The sequence below is a fragment of the Castor canadensis genome, chromosome 5, assembly GCF_047511655.1.
Source record: "Castor canadensis chromosome 5, mCasCan1.hap1v2, whole genome shotgun sequence".
NCBI classification, from domain to species: domain Eukaryota; kingdom Metazoa; phylum Chordata; class Mammalia; order Rodentia; family Castoridae; genus Castor; species Castor canadensis.
The window spans coordinates 127,649,325-127,670,592 of NC_133390.1; the positions used below are offsets into that span (position 1 = coordinate 127,649,325).

At 37.5% G+C, this 21,268-nt stretch overlaps 1 protein-coding gene across 3 annotated transcripts in view; it reads left to right on the forward strand.

Annotated features, from left to right (window-relative positions):
- Window positions 1-21,268, forward strand: part of Fbxl2 (F-box and leucine rich repeat protein 2) — a 99,816-nt gene that overhangs the window by 22,163 nt on the left and 56,385 nt on the right. For all 3 annotated transcript variants that reach the window (XM_074074079.1, XM_074074080.1, XM_074074081.1), the window contains exon 2: window positions 11,209-11,270. In XM_074074079.1, coding sequence (XP_073930180.1) covers window positions 11,209-11,270 — 62 coding nt within the window. The remainder of the gene's footprint in view (window positions 1-11,208; window positions 11,271-21,268) is intronic.

Below are 21,268 nucleotides of genomic sequence, written 5' to 3' on the forward strand. Positions count from 1 at the left end.
AGTCTTTCAGTAAATTAGATTTCATGCGTAGAGGTTTCCTACTGTCCCACTGAAGAAGGGATCCCTTTATCTTCCTGACTCTGTAGCCTTTGCAGGAACACTGTGGAGAGCATCATTGCTTCAAAGAGCAGAGCATTCTAGTATGGGCTATTCTTTTCTAATTTCTGGGAAGGTCTACATCCATAACACCCTGAACGTGCCCAATCTTGTCTAATTGTGGGGAAGTTTTCCTCCTATGTTGAACTGAAACATTGTAACTTCAATAAACTGGTCTTTATAGTAAAAGAAAAAAGCCCATCACTTTGGCAGCTGTTGTGATATGTGAAAAGTTGTCATGATGTCATTCACTGCTACCTCCAAACCAGTTGGAGACTTCAGTATTATAATTTCAATAACAGGACATTAAGATAGCAGAACAATAAGGAAATGGAGGATTTGAATACACAGTACACCAACTAGAATTAACAGATAGTCAAAACACTCTACTCAACCACAACAGAATACATTTTTATCTTAAGTGCACATAGAATATTCTTCATTTTATGTTAAGCCACTAAACAACTCTCAATAAAAATGGAAAGATTGAAAAATATAGAGTCCATAACACTATTGACAGAGCAATAGTGAAAAAAATAACTTTTTTTTTTTGAGACAGGGTCTCCTTATGTAGCCCAGGCTGGTCTTGAACTCATGATCCTTCTGCCTTAGCTTCCCAAGTAATGTGATTGCAGGAGTGCACCACCATACCTGGCCAAAAATTTTTACTTATATGGAAATTAAGCAGTGTATTTTCAAACAGTCAATGAGTGAAAAAAGAAATAAAGGATGTTAAAAATACTTGGAAGGACTGGGGATGTAAAGTGCTTGCCTAGCTTGCTCATAGTCCTGGATTTGACCCCCAGCACCACCAAAAATGACCAAATGAACAAAATATTTGGAGTTGAAATAAAAATACCACATACAAAACTTACAGGATTCTGTGAAAATAGTGTTCAGAGTTGTAAATGTATACAGTAACTTTTCACTTTTAGGAATTTGAAAAAGATTAATGAGATTACCTAATTCATCTAATACAGTTCTTGCAAGAGCTTGGAGAACAGTAGGCACTTACTAAATATTAGTTTTACCATTACGACTCTCCATCAACACTACTTTGAAAATAAATGTTGGTACGAGGTTTGCTTGTTAAATTGTGGTATATTTTTAAAATTATGTGTTTTTTAAAATTGGGATATTTGTCACATATCATAAATTCCATGTACTTAAAATATACAATTTAGTGAGTTTTAATATATTTGCTAAACTGTGTTACTATCACAACTGTCTTAATTCAAAAGCATTTTCATAATTCCCAAAAGAAACTTCATCAATTAACAGTCACTCCTTAGCCCTAAGCTCTACTGTGTCTCCATGAATATGCCTTTTTGGACATTTAATGTAAATGGAATTATACAGTATGTGCACTTTGTGTCTGCTTTCGATAGCATAATGTTTGTAAGACTCATTCCAGTTGTCACATGTATGAGTACTTCATTCCTTTTCATTGCTGAATAGTAGTCCATTGTATGGTTACCACACATTTAGCTTACCCACTCCTCCACTGATGGACATCTGAATTATTTCCACCTTTTGAGTGTTATAATAGTGCTGCTATGAATGTTCATAGCCAAGCCTTTGTATGAAGACAATGTTTTCATTTCTCTTGACTCTTGACTTATAAGTAGAATTGCTGGCTCATGTGATAACTCTCTGAAGGTTCCTATTTGGCCACATCTTTGCTATTGTTAGTATCTTTTTGTTTTTAGTATCTCATTGTGGTTTTGACTTATTCATTCCTAATGACTAAAAGTTGAGAACATAGTTCCCTGTGCATGTTAGCCATTTAGATAGCTTCTTTGTAGAGATGTCTACTCAAATAATTTGCCCATTTTTTTGGTGGGACTCTTTGCGGTTGGAACCCAGGGCCTCATGTTTGCAGGTGCTCTACTGCTTGAGCTACTCCTCCAGTACATTTTGCTTGGTTACTTTTGGGGTCTTGTGAACTATTCGCCAGGGCTGGCCTTGAAACTCAATCTTCCCAATCTCAGCTTCCCAAATAGCTAGGGTTACAGGTGTGAGCCACTGGCACCGGGTAATTGCCCATTTAAAAAAAACATTTTTGTTTGCTTGTTTGTTTTAAGATGGCCTCACTGTGTTCCCAGGCTGCTCTCAAACTCATGGGCTCAAGTGATCCTACCTCCTCAGCCTTCTAAGTAGCTGGGACAACAGGCATGTGCCACCACATGTAGCTTTGCTCATTTTTAAATTGTGTTGTGTTTTTATTGTTGAGTTATGGAGATCTTTATATATTGGGGATACAGTCCCTTGTCATGTGATTTGCAAATATTTTCTCCTATTTTGAGCTTTCTTTCCACTTAATGATGCCCTTGAATCATAAAGTTCTTTAATTTTTTTGTGTGTGTGTGGTAAATGGGCCTTGCACATGCTAACAAGTGCTCTACCACTAAACCACATCCCCAGGCCCAAGTTTTTTAATTTTGATGAAGTCCCACTTAATCTATTTTTTCTTGGGAAAGCATGTGCTCTCAATGTTACAGCTAAAAACCCATTGTATAATTCAAGAAACTGCAACATTTATACCAATGTGTTTTTCTGAAGGCTTGAGTTATAACTCTGATATTTATTTGGTACTCATCCATATTGAGTTAATTTTTAATATTTGTTGAGATAGAGGTCCAACTTCATTGTTTTTGCATGTGAATGTCCTATTGTTCCAGCCCCATTTCTTAACAATTTTTGTCCTATTTCAGTCAATTGCCTACAAATGTAAGAGTTTGTTTCTTGACTCTTACTTCTACTTTGATCTACTAATACTGATACCACAATGTTTCTTCAATTACTGCAGCTTTGTAGTACTGAAAAACAAAACAAAACAAAAAACCCCAGGGTCTCACTATGTTGCCCAGGCTGGTCTGGACTCCTGGGCTCAAGTGATCCTGCCTTAGCATCTGAAGTGCTAGGGCTGCAGGCATACGCCACTGGAATAATTTTTTTCATTCTTTTATTCACATGTGCATATATTGTTTGGGTCATTTCTCCCCCCTGCCCCCCTCCCCTCCCCTCTCCTCCCTTCCCCCCTCAATTCCAGGCAGGTCCTGTTCTGCCTTTATCACTAGTTTTGTTGAAGAAAAGAGACATGCCTAATAAGGAAGACAAAGTGTTTTTGCTAGTTGAGTTAAGGATAGCTATACAGAAATATTCCTAGCATTGCTTTCATGTACACGTGTTATGACTCATGTTGATTCATCTTTAATTGATCTTTACACTGGTTACTGATCCCCTTCTCATGATAACCTCTGTTGCTTTAAGGTTTCTGTATTAGCTCCTCTGGAGTGGGGACATTAAACACTTTCATGTTTTGGGTTTTCTGCCTATTTCTGTATCACCCAAATGTGCTTTCCCCTTGTCATGTGGTCCCAGTCCAACCACATTTCTGCATTTGCCCTAGATCTAAAGTCCACATATGAGGGAAAACATATGATTTTTTGGTCTTCTGAGCTTGGCTGACCTCGCTCAGAATGATGTTCTCCAGTTCCATCCATTTGCCTGCAAATGATAAGATTTCATTTTTCTTCATGGCTCAGTAAAATTCCATTGTGTATAAGTACCACATTTTCTTGATACATTCATCAATAGTGGGGCATCTTGGTTGTTTCCATAACTTGGCTATTGTGAATAGTGCTGCAATAAACATGGGTGTGCAGGTGCCTTTGGAGTAATCTGTGTTGCATTCCTTTGGGTATATCCCCAGGAATGGGAATTCTGGATCATATGGCAGATCTATGTTTAGATTTTTAAGAAGTCTCCATATTTTTTTCCACAGTGGTTGTACCAGCTTGCATTCCCACCAGCAGTGTATGAGGGTTCCTTTTTCCCCACATCCTCACCAACATGTTGGTGGTGGTGTTTTGATGATGGTTATTCTAACAGGGGTGAGGTGGAATCTTAGTGTGGTTTTGATTTGCATTTCCTTTTATGGCTAGAGAAGGTGAGCATTTTTTCATGTGCTTTTTCTTCTTTTGAGAAAGTTCTGTTAAGTTCAGTTGCCCATTTTTTAATTGGTTCATTGATTTTAGGAGAGTTTAGTTTCTTAAGTTCCCTGTATATTCTGGTTATCAGTCCTTTGTCTGATGTATTGCTGGCAAATATTTTCTCCCACTCTGTGGGTGGTCTCTTCAGTTTAGAGACCATTTCTTTTGTTGTGCAGAAGCGTTTTAATTTTATGAAGTCCCATTTGTCCATCCTTTCTCTTAGTTGCTGTGCTGCTGGGCTTCTATTGAGGAAGTCTCTGTCTATACCTATTTGTTCCAGAGTGTTTCCTGCTCCTTCCTGTATTAACTTCAGAGTTTCAGGTCTGATATTAAGGTCCTTGATCCATTTTGAGTTGATATTAGTACAGGGTGATAGACATGGATCTAGTTTCAGTTTCTTGCAGACAGGTAACCACTTTTCCCAGCAGCATTTGTTGAAGAGGGTGTTTTCTTCTCCATCGTATATTTTTGCACCTTTGTCAAAAATGAGGTGGGTATAGTTATGTGGATTCATATCTGGATCCTCTGTTCTGTTCCACTGGTCTTCATGTCTGTTTTTGTGCCAGTACCATGCTGTTTTTATTGCTATTGCTTTGTAATATAGTTTGAAGTCGAGTATTGTGATACCTCCAGCATTGATTTTTTTTGCTGAGTATTGCCTTGGCTAATTGCAGTCTCTTGTGTTTCCAAATGAATTTTAGGGTAGATTTTTCAATCTCTGTGATGAAAATCATTGGGATTTTGATGGGAATTGCATTAAACATGTCGATTGCTTTTGGTAGTATAGCCATTTTTACTATGTTGATTCTATTGATCCATGAGCATAGGAGATCATTCCATCTTCTGTAGTCATCCTCGATCTCTTTCTTCAGGAGTTTGTAATTCTCCTTGTAGAGGTCATTCACATCTTTTGTTAAACTTACTCCTAGGTATTTGATTTTTTTTTAGGCTATTGTGAATGGAATTGTTTCCATATATTCCTTCTCAGTTTGTTCATTGTTGGTGTATTGAAAAGCTAACGATTTTTTTAGGTTGATTTTGTATCCTGTCACCTTACTGTAGCTGTTTATGGTGTCTAAGAGGTTTTGGGTAGAGTTTATTGGGTCTTTAAGGTATAGGATCATATCATCTGCAAACAAGGATATTTTGACAGTTTCTTTACCTATTTGTATTCCTTTTTTTTTTATTCCTTTTATTTTTTCTTCTTGCCTAATTGCTCTGGCTAGGAATTCCAGTACTATGTTTAATAGGAGTGGGGATAGTGGGCACCCTTGTCTCGTTCCTGATTTTAGGGGGAATGGTTTCAGTTTTTCACTGTTAAGTATGATGTTGGCTGTAGGTTTGTTATACACAGCCTTTACAATGTTGAGGTACTTTCCTTCTATTCCTAGTTTTCTTAAAGCTTTTATCATGAAGTGGTATTGGATCTTGTTGAAGGCTTTTTCTGCATCTATTGAGAAGATCAAGTGTTTTTGTCTTTGCTTCTATTGATGTGCTGTATTACATTTATTGATTTGCATATGTTGAACCTTCCCTGCATCCCTGGGATGAAGCCGACTTGGTCATGGTGTATGATCTTCCTGATGTGTTGTTGGATTTGGTTTGCCATTATTTTATTAAGGGTTTTTGCATCGATATTCATTACAGAAATTGGCCTATAATTCTCCTTTTTGGAGGTGTCTTTGTCTGGTTTTGGGATGAGAGTAATATTGGCTTCATAGAATGAGTTAGGCAGTGTTCCTTCCCTTTCTATTTTGTAGAACAGCTTAAGGAGAGTTGGTATTAGTTCTTTAAACATCTGATAGAATTCAGCAGTGAATCCATAGGGTCCTGGACTTTTCTTTTTTGGGAGACTCTTGATTGTTGCTTCAATTTTTTTGTGTGTTATAGATCTATTCAGGTGATTAATATCTTCTTGGTTCAGTTTTGAGTGGTTGTAAGTTTCTAGAAATCTGTCCATTTCTTCAAGGTTTTCAAGTTTATTAAGAATATAGGCTCTCAAAATAGTCTCAGATGATTTCCTGGACTTCCGTGGTGTTTGTTCTTATCTTCCCTTTTGCATTTCTGATTTTACTGATTTGGGTTTTTTTTTATCCTCATTTTAGTCAGGTTTGCCAGGGGTCTGTCAATATTATTTATTTTTTCAAAGAAGCAGCTTTTAAAAATTTCATTGATTCTTTGCATGGTTTTTTTGGTTTCTATTTCATTGATTTCAGCCCTATTTTAATTATTTCTTTCCTTCTGCTTGTTTTGTGATTTGCTTGTTCTTGTTTTTCTAGGAGTTTGAGCTGTAGTATTACATCATTGATTTGAGATCTTTCTGTCCTTTTAATATATGCACTCATGGCTATAAACTTTCCTCTTAGGACTGCCTTTGCTGTGTCCTGTAGGTTCTGGTAGGTCATGTTTTCATTTTCATTAACTTCCAGGAACCTTTCAATTTCCTCTTTTATTTCATCGGTGACCCATTCGTCATTGAGCAATGTGTTGTTCAGCTTCCAGTTGTTTGCATGTTTTTTTTTTCTTTTATTATTCATATGTGCATACAAGGCTTGGGTCATTTCTTCCCCCTGCCCCCACCCCCTCCCTTACCACCCACTCCACCCACTCCCTCTCCCCCCCACCCCCTCAATACCTAGCAGAAACTATTTTGCCCTTATTTCTAATTTTGTTGTAGAGAGAGTATAAGCAATAATAGGAAGGAACAAGGATTTTTGCTGGTTGAGATAAGGATAGCTATACAGGGAGTTGACTCACATTGATTTCCTGTGCATGTGTGTTACCTTCTATGTTAATTCTTTTTGATCTAACCTTTTCTCTAGTTCCTGGTCCCCTTTTCCTATTGGCCTCAGTTGCTTTTAAGGTATCTGCTTTAGTTTCTCTACATTAATGGTAACAAATGCTAGCTAATTTTTTAGGTGTCTTACCTATCCTCACCTCTCCCTTGTGTGCTCTTGCTTTTATCATGTGCTCAAAGTCCAATCCCATTGTTGTGTTTGCCCTTGATCTACTGTCCACATATGAGGGAGAACATATGATTTTTGGTCTTTTGGGCCAGGCTAACCTCACTCAGAATGATGTTCTCCAGTTCCATCCATTTACCAGTGAATGATAACATTTTGTTCTTCTTCATGGCTGCATAAAATTCCATTGTGTATAGATACCACATTTTCTTAATCCATTCGTCAGTGGTGGGGCATCTTGGCTGTTTCCATAACTTGGCTATTGTGAATAGTGTTTGCATGTTTTTTACTGCTGTTTTTGTCGTTGATTTCTAGTTTTAATGCATTGTGGTCAGATAGAATGCATGGGATTATTTCTATTTTCTTATATTTGCTGAGGCTTGCTTTGTGCCCTAAGATATCAGTTGTGGAGAAGGTTCCATGGGCTGCTGAGAAGAATGTGTATTGTGCAGAAGTTGAATGAAATATTCTGTAGACATCAGCTAGGTTCATTTGCTCTATGGTGTGATTTAGTTTTAGGATTTCTTTATTGATTTTTTTGTTTGGATGACCTATCTGTTGGTGATAGGGGAGTATTAAGGTCTCCCACTATCACTGTGTTGGAGTTTATATATGTTTTTTAGATCCTTCACAGTATGTTTGAGGACATTGAGTGCATTGATGTTGGGTGCATATAGGTTGATAATTGTTACTTCCTTTTGGTGTATCTCCCTTTTCATTAGTATGGAGTGTCTTTATTTCATTTGATCAATGTAGGTTTAAAGTCTACTTTTTCTGAGATAAGTATTGCTACTCCTGCCTGTTTTTGGGGACCATTGGCTTGGTAAATCTTCTTCCAGCCTTTCACTTTCAGCCAGTGCTTATTTCTGTTGATGAGGTGGGTCTCCTGTAGGCAGCAGATTGTTGGGTCTTCCTTTAAATCCAGTTTGCCAGTCGGTGTCTTTTGATGGGGGAATTTAGTTTATTAACATTCAGTGTTAGTATTGATAAGTACGTGGTGATCCCTGTCATGTAGTTGTCTTTGTTGATTAAGAGTTTGATTATATGTAGCTGAGTCAGTGTTACTCTTTACTTTTCTTGCCTTTTCTTCTCCTGTGGTTTGGTATTGCCTGCCCTTTCATGGTTTTTTTGCTTTCATTATCTGTGTGTAGAATTTCTTGGAGAATCTTTTGTAGTGGTGGCTTGGTGGTCATAAATTGTTTTAATTTCTGCTTATCATGGAAGAATTTTATTGTTCCATCTATTTTGAATGATAGTTTTGCTGGGTAGAGTATCCTAGGATTGAAGTTATTTTCATTCAGTGCTTGGAAGATCTTACCCCATGCTCTTCTTGTTTTTAATGTTTCTGTTGAGAAGTCTGCTGTGATTTTGATGGGTTTACCTTTGTATGTTATTTGTTTTTTCTCTCTTACAGCCTTCAATATTCTTTCTCTAGTCTCTGTACTTGTTGTTTTAATGATAATATGTCGTGGGGTAGTTCTATTTTGGTCAGGTCTGTTTGGTGTTCTGGAGGCTTCCTGTATCTGGGCATAGTTTTCTCTAGATTTGGGAAATTTTCTGTTGTTATTTTGTTGAAAATATTACGTATTCCTTTTGTTTGCATCTCTTCTCCTTCTTCAATGCCCATGATTCTCAGGTTTGGTCTTTTGATGGAGTCAGTGAGTTCTTGCATTTTCTTTTCACAGGTCTTAAGTTGTTTAACTAATAGTTCTTCAGTTTTTCCTTTAATTGCCATTTCATCTTCAAGTTCTGATATTCTGTCTTCTGTTTTTTCTATTCTGCTGGAATGGTCTTCCATTTTGTTTTGTATTTCTGTTTCATTCTTTTTTCTGAGGTTTTCCATATCATGGGTTACTTTTTCTTTAATATTGTCAATTTTTGCCCTTAATTCATTTATCTCTCTGTGTATGGTGATCTTTGTTTTAGTTTGGTGTTTGTTTAGGGCTCCTATGATTTCATTTATTTGTTTCTGTGTTTTCCAGTATTCTTGAGTTTTGTTGTCTTGGAATTTCTTGAGTGCCTCCTGTACATTTTGGTTGACCATGTCTAGTAGCATCTGTATGAAATTCTCATTAATTACTTGTAGAATTTCTTCTTTCAGTGTTCTTATGGTCCTTGGTGGGTTCCTTGGTATAGTTTATCTTTGTTTTGTTGGAGTCTGGGTCTGGGTATCCATTTTCTTCATTTCACTCTAAATCCTGTACTACTTAATTTTGGGGGGAGAATAGTTTCCATCCCTTTTTCTTCTTCCCATATTTCCACCAGGTACCGTTTCTGTCTCTAGAATATGTGTAATTTGGTATTAGCTGAGTTACAATATTAATACTAACAAAATCATGAGAGAAGGATAAAAAAGAGAAAGAGAAAGAAAGATAAAAGGAAGAGAGGAAAGGAAAAAAAAAGAAAGAAATTTTTAAAAATGGGAGAGATGGTGGGTGATCAAACAGCAAACCAAGCTGCCAAACCCTTAAAGAAGGGAGGAAAAAAATAATCACCAGTTCTGGAACAGTAGGAGTGCAGGCTTAGTTGTTTTTAGTTCTTAAGTGTCCAGTCCAGTCTGTGTGTGTCTCTTAGGCACGCTTGGATCCCTCTAGTGGCCGCCCAAGCGGGAGACTGGTGGAGCTGTTATCTGGGAAGCTAATAGAGCTGGGGCTGGCTCCGCCTGAGGGGCAGGGTTCCTGGCAGGCTGGTGGATGTGGCTATCTTGCCCCAGGCTGATGCCTGTCCCAGCCGGGCGGAGCTCCAGTCATTCCACACATAGCTGGAGCCCGGCGGGGGGGGGGGGGAATCCAAGGGGAGGGGGAAATCCAAGGGGAGGGATCCGGCCATTCCACATGTAGCTGGGACTCAGCAGGGCCTGAAGGGCAGTGGGCTTGGGGGAGGGGGCTGGAATTCAGTGAGCTGTGTGACCGGCTCCGGGCTGGGGTCCGGCGTGGACTGGTGGTGGGGATCCTGGTGGTCGTGGGTCTGGTGCAGTGGCCGAGGGGTGGGTATTCCAGCATGGTGTGGGTCTCTGGGCTGGAGGCTGGTGCAGCTGAGGGGCAGGTGTCCCACCGTGTGTGGGTCTGGCACAGGGCTGTGGCCTGGCACAGCCTGAGGGGCGGAGAGCTCTGTAGACCTATGGGGTGGGGATTTTGCAGGCCGGCTATTCTTTTATTAGATAGTGGCGTGGAGAAGCCTTCCACGATCTAAGTGTTTAGAGGGCCCTGTTTTTGGCTCTTCCTGGTGCTTTACCTCAGGAGTGTCTCCAGCTTCTCGGCAGGGTCTTTGGGTCAGGAGTTCAGGAGGTCTGCTGCTCTGTCTCCCTCACCATCTTGGATCTTGGAATAAATTTTGAAATCAGGAATTTTGAGTCCTCCAAATTTATTTTTCTTTTTCTGGATTATTTTAGCTATTCTGCATCCCTTGGATTTCCCTATGAGCTTTAGGATTGATTTATCAATTTCTATAAAAAAGGCACCTGGGATTTTAGAGGGATTGCATTAAACATAGGGATCAGTTATGGAATCTTGCTAAATAACACTATCAAGTCTTCCAGTTTATGAACATGAATGTCTTTCAATTTATTCGTCATCTTCAATTTCTTTCCATTTTTAAATACGTTTACAATATGGAAGTCTTGCTCTTCTTTTTGTCTAATTCTTAAGTATTTTATTAATTTTGGTACTGTTATAAGTGGGATTATTTTCTTAAATTCATTTCAGGTTGCTTTATTATTAGTGTATAGAATACAATTATTTTTGTATAAGTATATTTATATATTGAATTGTATAACTTTGTTGAATTACTTGATTAGTTCTAATTGATTTTTTGTTGATTTCTAGAACTTTCTATATAATGGTCATACCATCTGTGAATAGCAATTGATTTACTTCTTCCTTTCCAGTCTCAATTTCTTTCTTTTCTTCCTTTTCTTGTCTAATTGCCTTGACCAATGCCTCCATTATAGGTGGCTGTGTATCACCCTTTTGAAAGGGTGATAGGGTATGGAATATTTTCTACCCTTCAGTATTGGAGTATGAGGCTTTGTGAAATTGGCACCATCATATCTGTTGGATAGTGATTGGGGCTGTTCTGATTTATTATAAAAAATGGAATTTTTTTGTGTATTGATTGAAGAATAGTTTCACATCTTCTGTATTTTTTTTTTTCAGGTTTTCTCAAACAGTGATGAAGGCCTTATTAACAAAAAGTTGCCCAAAGAACTTCTCTTAAGGTAAGTGTAGATTAAGTATTAGATAGAGTTCAGATTTGGTTTAGCCTTCAAGTTCCAAGACTATCTTCTTTCTCACTATGAGCCCACATCTAGAAAGAGAGACAGAATTAGCCTAACTGACTTTTTGTTTTTGTCTTATAGAATGCTGTTCAACTTGTTGTTAAATTTTACTTGGTCTAATCCAGAGTGTACTAAGTATGTACATAGCATTGGTCTGGATTCTTTTTGTAATGTGGTGAGTACTGTAATAATCTCAGTAGGTGCTGCATTTGGTATGAGTAGATTATTGTAATGGAGTCAGCAGGATGAGGAAAGATTATTGCTAAAGTTGTGACCTGAAGACAGAGAGTTTTAGGTGTTTTCTGACAGATGGGCTCTAAAATAAATACAAAAAATAAATACAGTTATGATCTTACTGGGCATTCAAGATGCTGTCAGCCTCAGATACTGAATGTTTTTATCCATTTTGTGAGAAGTATGTGCAGAGTGACAGTACTATAAAACATGTCTTTTGGCTTTTATTTCTGGCATTATTGAATGTACAGTAAATGTTATTTTGGTTGCCATTTCACCAAATAAATCTATCAACCAACAATTGTTGACCCTTAGGCATTATGGCTTTCTTTAGTATTCTGCAGTCATCAATCAATCTTATTTTAGTTTTGTATGCTGTTACATCTTAATTCTTTACAAATAATTTATTATGTGTGGTAATCTTTGAGTAGCGTTTATCTTCTCTTTGGTATTCCACAAACTAAACAAAACCAGTTTTATGATCAAATAAATAAGGGAAGTTCTGAGTTAACAAAAGCAAATTCTTTACTATAGTACTTCTTAGAGCCATAATAGGTGAATGTGTATGGTGATGCTCCAAGTTGAGTAGTTTTGGCATTCAAACAAATTGACTATGGAACCTTTTCAATACTCCATGAAGATTTTTAGGAAATGCTGGTGTGCTGTAAAGGAGGACCAGATGACTCCACACCCTTGCTGTAGTGAATCCCATTTTAACACTTCATGAATGAGAATGAGTTTTAGTTAAATTGGGAGTAGTTCTTTTAGCTCTTCCTGAGTTCACCACAGAGTCACTCTGTAAAGGCTATAGTACTCAACTTCTGCCGTCATCAGAGTCAGAAACAGAATGAGGACTTAACTCCTTGTGGTGTTGAGTGTTTGGAGTGTTTCAGAGTCATAAGGTGGTGTTTGGCACTGTTGTCATGAGCTCATTCTGTTCAGTTACTAAAAAAAAAATTAATGCAGGATTGTATGAAAAAGATCAATCATATTTTGTTCTAATAAAACAATTATTTGGACAAGAGAATAGTCTTTGGTAACTTAGACCATTTTAAACTAAGGCAGTGGGAGACAAAGAAGGGATGCATGTTTATCATATAAACCTGCAAGGCTTTGGTCAAGCACAGGAAGCTGTTGGAACCACTATGGCTGAGTCAGGGTGGACAGATGTCACAGTGCAGGGGGTACTTCCACCAGACTACATTATGGATAAGGTCTCCTAGAATGACACAGTGCTCCCAGCCTCAGTGTGAACGCTTTTGTAGCACAGGCATCAAACTGCTATGTGAGTATGGCATTTTTACTCTGTGGAATTAAAAGCAGCTTCAGTGAGCCAACATATGAGACATTCAACAGGAGAGTATGATTAAACTCCACCCTTCTCGTGAATATTACCTCTGTTTGTGACTCAAGGCTATTAATTTAATGCGTTTCTTCTTCTGATAGGGTTACATGTTATACTCGGCCATGGAATAGTTTCTAGCTATTGTTATGAAAAAAAAGAAATTAAATCATTTTTTGTGGTACTGTGATTTTTGAACTTCAGTCTTAGAAATTTCAGTTCTTTTAAAGGTCCATGATGAACCCCACTGTTAAGAATCCTGAGGGCTGGGCATGGTGGCTTGTGCCTGTAATCCCAGCTACTTGGGAGACAGAGATCAGGAGGAATGTGGTTTGAGGCCAGTCCATACAAAAAGGTCTCAAACTTGTCGTCCCAGCCACACTGGAGGTGTAAATAGAATTGCAGTCCATGCTGGGACTGGGTATAAAGTGAGACTCTGTTCAAAAACTAAAGCAAAAAGGGCTGGGGGCATAGCTCAAGTAGTAAAGTACCTGCCTAATAAGCACAAGACCCTGAGTTCAAACCCCAGTACTGCAAAAAAAAAGAATCCTGGACATTGTCATCACTAATTACTGCTTTTGAATCATGCCACAAGGCTCAACATAGATCATTTTTCAGAAAGAATTGCCATTTGAGAACAACTGTTCGTGTCTTTTCATAGGTCTGCATTTCTACTTCTGTTCTTACTTTGGAGTCTGTAAGGGTAATTTAAATTTTAAAGTACTGCCATGACAATTCTTTTCTGACTTGTAAGTCTCAAAACTAACTAGCCAACCATGGGGTTTTAATTTTTTTTGCTGCTTTAAAATATTTTCTGCTATTAAATCATAGAATGTCCATTCACACTAAATAGCTCTCTCTATTCACACTACCTACCTAGCCAGCCTTTTTTTGGTTTTTGGTGGCACTGGGGTTTGAACTCTGGACCTCTTGCTTGCTAGGTAGGTGCTCTACCACATGAGCCACTCTGCCTGCTCCCTGATCAGTCTTTGAAGAAAAGTCTGAACCAGGTACCCTATGCAGCCACTTCATCATTGCTTAATTTCATGACAGCAGATACAACAGTCCCTTTTTCATGGACCTGAAGTCTCAGTTGTTTTTTGCTAAGTTAAATGATGCCTTCATACTTCTAGTTGTCTTTGCATTATAACCTTCTTTGTGACAGTTGAACTCCTACTCACCTTCAGTCTCACTTCATCAATAATTGTGATTCTCTGCCTTTTTGTAGTTGTACTTGCTCACAGATCAGGTCACTTTCTCTTCTGCCATTTCTTACTGCATCTGTGAACATTCTCAACTAACTTTTATTTCTGATCACATCAGGTAAAGTCTTAGCTTCCCCTCTGGGATCATCAGCAATCTTAGCCTAGAATCATGTGCTTCTTTTTATCTCTTTAATATCACCTTTTTTTTGTGTCAGGGTCTTGCTGTGTAGTCCAGAATGTCCTTGCACTTGTGAACCTTTTACCTCTACCTCGAGTTGCTAGAATTATAGATATGCACCACCACTCCTAGCCTTCCAGGATTCACTTTGGCTTCACTAGAAAAATCAGTGTTTCCTTTATCTAATCATTTTATTGCTAAATTTAGGAATGCTTAATGTTATTAATGTTTAATGTTATTTTTAGTTTGCAACTAAGTTTTTATAATTTTCCCTTTTCTACCTGGCTTTCATTCATAAATTAAACATACTCAAGTTCTTTCTGCCCTTTTTTCTCACATATGTCAACAAACAGTTGGACTTTTGCTCTCACTGGGGAGTCACTTACATATTGATTACAGTGATGGGAATATTTGATTGTTGTAATCTCTGTCTATTAGTGAGATAGGTTGTCGTTGCATATATTTACCCACACCACTATTGTCTACGTTATTTTTGGAGCCAGATTTTCTTTTTTTCTTTTTTCTTTTGAGGTACTGGGGTTTGAACTCAGGGTCTCATGCTTTTTAGGCAGGCGCTGTACAACTTGAGCCACTCCACCAGGCCTACTTTGTATTGGGTTTTTTCAAGATAGGGTCTCGAGAACTGTTTGCCCAGGCTGGCTTTGGACTTTGATCCTCCTGCCTCCTGAGTAGCTAGGATTATAAGCATGTGGCACCCATGCCCCACCTGGAGCCAGATTTTTTGGGTTGGGATTTCAGCCTTTCTTTTTGTTAGTGTGTGACCTTGTAAAGTTAATTAATTCTCTTGACCTTAATTTTCTCATCTGTAAAATGGGAATAGTAATAGCTCTTATGGGGTTGTTACCATGTAAGAAGTATTAAATGTTAGCTCTTACTGTTATTTATACTAGTTTTGGATGTGTGAATAGTTAATAAATGCTATTTGTTGATGCAGTCTGTTTTATTGGAAATAATTGATAAATCAAAGTGTCTCAAAATGGATCTGAGTAGATGCTACTCCTAGCACTATCTCAGTAAATAGCCTGGTTATTAAGGAAGGTTTATTTTGCCTGGTGCTTCATTTCATCAAGCTGGACTAATTTGTTCTCAGTGGGAAAATACATCCTGCCATTTTCTATTAAACACCAACTACTAGGACTTAAGCAGACTGGTGCTGGTATTGTGACAACTGATTATTTTGTATTATAAAAAAGTTCTGATGGAATAATTTCCTTTCAGAAAAAAGTTATTTTTTTTGAGTTGAATATTGGCCTAAAGCTCATGTTCATAAATTTTAATATGTTTGACCGTAAGTTTTAATTTCTATTGAAACGTTACCTCCTGAGGCTTACGATATTTGTGGTGAACAGTTTAAAACATTCTGTGAAGACAAAGCTCTATAATCATAAGGAATCATGAAAGAAACTTGTTGTGAGACACATTTTTAAAAGTTAAATAACCATGATTTAGGCAATTTTCTTTCCTTTTTAAGCTTTTGTGGCTACATGACCAAATAAAGTGCTTAATGTTTATCGGCTTGATGAAGGCAGATTTGATTGCCTTAAATGAGAAAGCTGAGACTAATAATTCTGGGTGACACAAAATTAACAGAGTAATTCCATATACTTTGACAGTTTTAATAGTTGAGTTTGCCATGGTAAATTATAAAATGATTAGCACATAAATTTTCAGATTTTTCTGTTCTAAAATTTATAAGCCAATCCCATAAGTGAAAATAATTGTGGTTTTTGTTGGAATTATTAAGGTCCAGCCCACTTATGTGTAACGTGGGACCCTGGCGAGCAATGCAGTAAAGGGCCCATTCCTGTTTTGGGTGTCATTGAGTGGGTGTTCTTGCCTGCTGGTTGGTTTCAGCACTCCATGGACTTTTTCAAGGACTGGTGCCTGTACTTCCTGCTGTCTCTGATGCCTGCTGCCCTATATATATTCCAGGGCAGACAAACAGGTAAGACGCTCTTTTGGGGGAACATACTACGTTTCAAGTTTTGAAGTTGTGCAGATTTTCTTTTTGTTAAAAGTTGGTTTGGTTTGGTTGTCACTGTTACTGTTTACCTCACACAAGGCAGTGTGGACCCAATGAGTGTACTGCAGTCAGATGCAGAGCGTCGAGACCCTTTCTTTTCATTATTTCTAACGTTCTGTTCTCTCAGGGTTGGTGCCTTAAATCATGGCACAGGCACATTTTCTTAGTCTAAGTTGGGGTTCTGTAAGTCCATTGAAGCTGATGATGCCTTTGGATTTTTTTTTGTATCACTGAGGTGGCATGAAACACAAATAAAGCTCCACAGATAGGAAGGATAGGAACTATGTATGTTCTGTCCTAGAGCAACTTGCTAATTAAAAAATGAGAATTCAGCAGTTAAAACAGAAAAAAATTGGTAAATTTAACTCTATGATAGTAAAAATATGGCAAAATATACCATAGACACGTAGATCAGTTGTGGATAAAACAGTTAGACATACGTTATAAGCATGAGCTATATTCTTCAGCGTACAAAGAAAAAGCTGTGAAAGCGTTAAGGAAGGGCCAGATATGGTAGTACATGCCTGCAATCATCCCAGTTATGTGGGAGGTGGAGATTAGGAAGATCGAGGGTTCAAGCCCAGCCTGGGCAAAAGTTTGTGAGACCCTATCTCGAAAAAGCCCTTCACAAGAAAGGACTGGTGGAGTGGCTCAAGGTGTAGGCCCTGAGTTCCAACTTAGTACTGAAAAAAAAAAATTTTTTTTTTTTTAGTTGAAGTGATCTGTGTTGCTCTGATTATCTGTTACTCATTCATTTTTACTGCTTCATAATATTATTTTGTGTGAATATACCAAAATTTACTTGTTGATCCTCTTTTTTAATGAGTACTTGGGTTGTTTCCAGTGTTTTGCTCATAAGAATCATGCTGTTATAAACATCCTTATAGATGTCTCCTGGTATACAAGTACAATTTTTTTTCTAGGAGTAGTATTACTGGGGCTTTAGACTATACAAATATTTAACTTTATAAAGTAATGTTATATTATTTCTCAAAAGTGGTCTTACCAGTTTACATCCATATAAACATGGGTAAGGACTGGGGTATGGCTCAAGAGATAGAGTGCTTGTCTAGCAAGTACAAGGTCCTGAGTTCAGTCCCTGGTACCTCCAAAACAAAAACAAAATTGAAAAAACAATGGGTAAGAGATTCAGTTTATTTGTAGGAGTATTTACAATCTCAGCACAATCTTGTTTTGTTATTGTGCATCTGACAAGTATTTTCTCCCATTTATTACGACATTTTTATTTATTAATTTGTTTACTTTTAAATTTAATTAAATTTGTGTGTGTGTGATGCGGATTAACCCAGAGTCTCGCACATGTTGGGCAGATGTTCTACCATTGAGCTACATCCCCAGCTCTTTTTTGTTTTATTTTTGTTTTTGTTTTTGAGACAGACTGGCCTTAAACTTGTCATCCTCCTGCCTCAGCTTTCCAAGAACTAGGGTTATAGGTATGCACCATTGCATCCGGCCCTTGAAGCATCTTTTGATGACCAGACACCTTTTGTGAATTCAAACATATTATGACTTCTGTATCTTTTATGATTAGAGATTTTTGTGCCTTATTGAGGCACTTTTTCCTTACCTTGAGGATAGCTGTGTGCTGATAGCTAAAACTTTGTCTTTGCTTTTCTGGTTAGTTTTTAATCACTCTGCTATGGACCTTTATGTATATGATAAGATTGGAGTCCATTTTCATTTTTCCTCTCATCCGAATCATTAGTTTTTCCAAAATACCATATTACCTCTGTATGTATAAGTGTGTTTCTGGAGTCCATATTCTCCTCCACTAGTTAATCTTCTGTGTACCAGTACCACATATTTGGCAAGATATGTATAGTTTTGATTGACTAGCATCCAAAAATTTATTACTCATACTGTCTTTATGTGATTTGGAATTAATAGAAGTCTCATAAAATTGAGTTTTTGGTTCCTTGAAAGTCTGATAGAACTTTAAAATAACGGAAGTCTAGAATTTTGTGAGAAATTAACTGCCACTGTAATTTGTTTGATATGAATAAGATTTTTTTCAAGCTGTTTCTTCTTGAGTCACTTTTGCTAGTTTTATTTTTCTAGGAATGTGCCCATGTTGTCTAAAACTTTTCAACTTCATAATTTCCTTTGTAAACTCTCTAGTATGTTGCGCTTATTTTCATTCACAATATCATTAATTTATGCTAAAGTGTTCCTTCCTTTTTTGGCCATTCTTTTCAAGGATCTTGCTCTGTCTTGGAATCAAACCCAGAGCCTTATACATGCAGAAGAGACACTCTTCACTTTGAATTTCTCCACAACCCTCTTCTATTTTTTTGTTTGTTTCTGTTTTAATAATTGCCACTCATATCTCTTTAAAACTTATTCTTCTCCTTTCTTGGACTCTATTCTGTTTTCTTTAGCTACCTTTATATATTGGATGTTTATTTAGCTCACTTTTTCAGCCTTTTTATATAAGCTCTTTAGGCAATTAATACAAATCTACTTTTACTGCATTCCACAAGTTATGAAATTTAATGTTTTTCTTACTCAGTTTCAAGTATTTACCATTTTCCCTTATTGCTTCTTTGATCCATATGTCATTCTTTCTTTTAAAAACCTTTTAGGGCTGGGGTTGGGTATAACTCAGTGGTAAGTGCTTGCTAGCATGCTTGAGGCCATGGGTTCAGTCCTCAACACTATGAAACAATAAAAACCCTAAACCACTTTTGCTGTGAAGTAAAATATATAGTCAGACAACTACACAAAACAAATATGGAACACAGATATACAGATATCCTTGTAGATACCCTGTAAGTCAGGAAATAAAATTTTAGCAGTCACCAAGGCAGCACTTCTGTGTCCCATGCAAATCACAATTACTCCTGTCCTCTTTTACAGTGATCACTGACTGTATTTCATTTCTTCATAGATTCATCACTCATATATGCATCTGTTGACATTACAGTTTAATCTTGCTTGTTAAAAATTATAAATCTTTGGCTGGGCACAGTGGTTCACATCTGTAATTGCAGCTACTTGGGAGATCGGGAGCATTGTGGTTCATGGCCAGTCCAGGTAGAACATTAGTGAGACCTCCATCTCAATCAACCAGCCAGGCATGGTGGTATGCAGCTGTGATCCCAGGTACATGGTAGGCGTAACTAGGAAGATTGTGGTCCAGCTGGCTCAGGGAAAAAAAATGAGGCCCTACGTGAAAAATAACTAAAGCAAAAAAGGCTGGGGGCATTGCTTAAGTGGTGGAGCACCTGCTTAGCAAGTTAGAGGCCCTAATTTCAAACCCCAGCATCACCAAACCACACACACATTTAAAGTCTCTTTTAATCAGTAGCTCTCCTCTCCATCTCTTTTTGTTTCATGCATTTTATCTATTGAAGAACTTGGGTATATAACTTGTAGAAGTTCCCATACTCTGATGGCCATTGCATACATGTGGTGGCATTTCAACCTGTTTCCTCTCATCTGTATTTCTCAGAAATTGACAGCAGAATCTGTTGGCTGATCAAACTGATTGAGATCCCTTTGCTAGGACTTTATTTGATGATGTGTTCTTTTACCAGGAGTTACACAATGTCTGATTTTTGCTCTTTTTTGAGATCTAGTGTCTGTTGATGTTCATTAGTTGGATAATTAGTTCGTTGAAGTTGCAAATTGGTGACATTCTAATTCTTTTTCATTAATTAGTTATAATACCTTTATAAATACTCCTCTTCATTTCTGCTTCAGTGCCCAGTGTTCCAGTTTTCATAAGAAAGGCAGGCTAACCGGGCACCAGTGGTTTACACTTGTAATCCTGGCTACTTGGGAGGCTGAGATCCAGAGGATCATGGTTCTAGGCCAGCACAGACAAATAGTTTGTGAGACTCCCATTTCCAAAATAACCAGGGCAAAACGGACTGGAAGTGTGGTTCAAGTGATAGAGTGCCTGCTTTGCAAGCATGAAGCCCTGAATTTAAATTCCAGTCCCACCAAAAAAAAAGGGGGGGGCAGGTTAAATGCTTGATTCTTTCCTTTTCTTTACCATTTTTGGGAATAAGATATATAAACGTATGATGAGAAAAAATATTTACATAATTTCAAATAATCTTCCCACAAGATGCATGTTAGTTACAAAAGAATTGCCCTTACAATGGAGTAGCCTGGTAGACACCTTGGTGACCAGATGATCACTAGTAGTAGGACACATTGGTGCCATGTGCCTCCTGATGTGATGCTGCAAGAAGAGCACTGTATCACTTCTCTGGCACTCCCAATAAAACATTTTTAAACTGATTGTGTTCTTGAGGAAATATCAGACATATATACACAGGAACACCGTACAAGTAACTGGTCTATATGCTTAAAAAGAATTGAAGTCATGAAAGATAAAGGCCGAGGAAGTGATCCAAATTAAAGAGGACTACAGAGAAGATGTGACAAGCAAATGGCAGTAGTGACCAGGATTATATTCTGGGTCAGAATTTTTTTTTCTTCTGCTTTAATGGGACAATTGGCAGATTTTGAATAAGATCTATAGATTAGTTAACAGTATTACATCAGTGTTAATTTCCTTGTTTGGACAATGGTACTGCATTTCTTAAAGTACCACTTTATTTTATTTGAGGTGATTGTTTTTTGAGACAGGGGCTTGCTATGTAGCCCATGCTGATCTCAAATTCTCAACTCTCCTTCCTCAGCCTCCTAAATGCTGGGATTATAGGCATGTGTCAACACCCCCAGTTGATCTGCAGTTTTGAAAGAAGATATACCTGTTTTTAGGAAATATTTGAGTGTTTACAGATAAATGGGCATAATTTTTACACCTTATCTCAAACATTTCACAGAATATTAATTACATATATGATATATATAATTTATGGGAGAATGATAATATAATACAATATAATAACATTTGGGAAGTCTTGGAGGATAAACAAGAATTCCTTGTCATATTTTTAC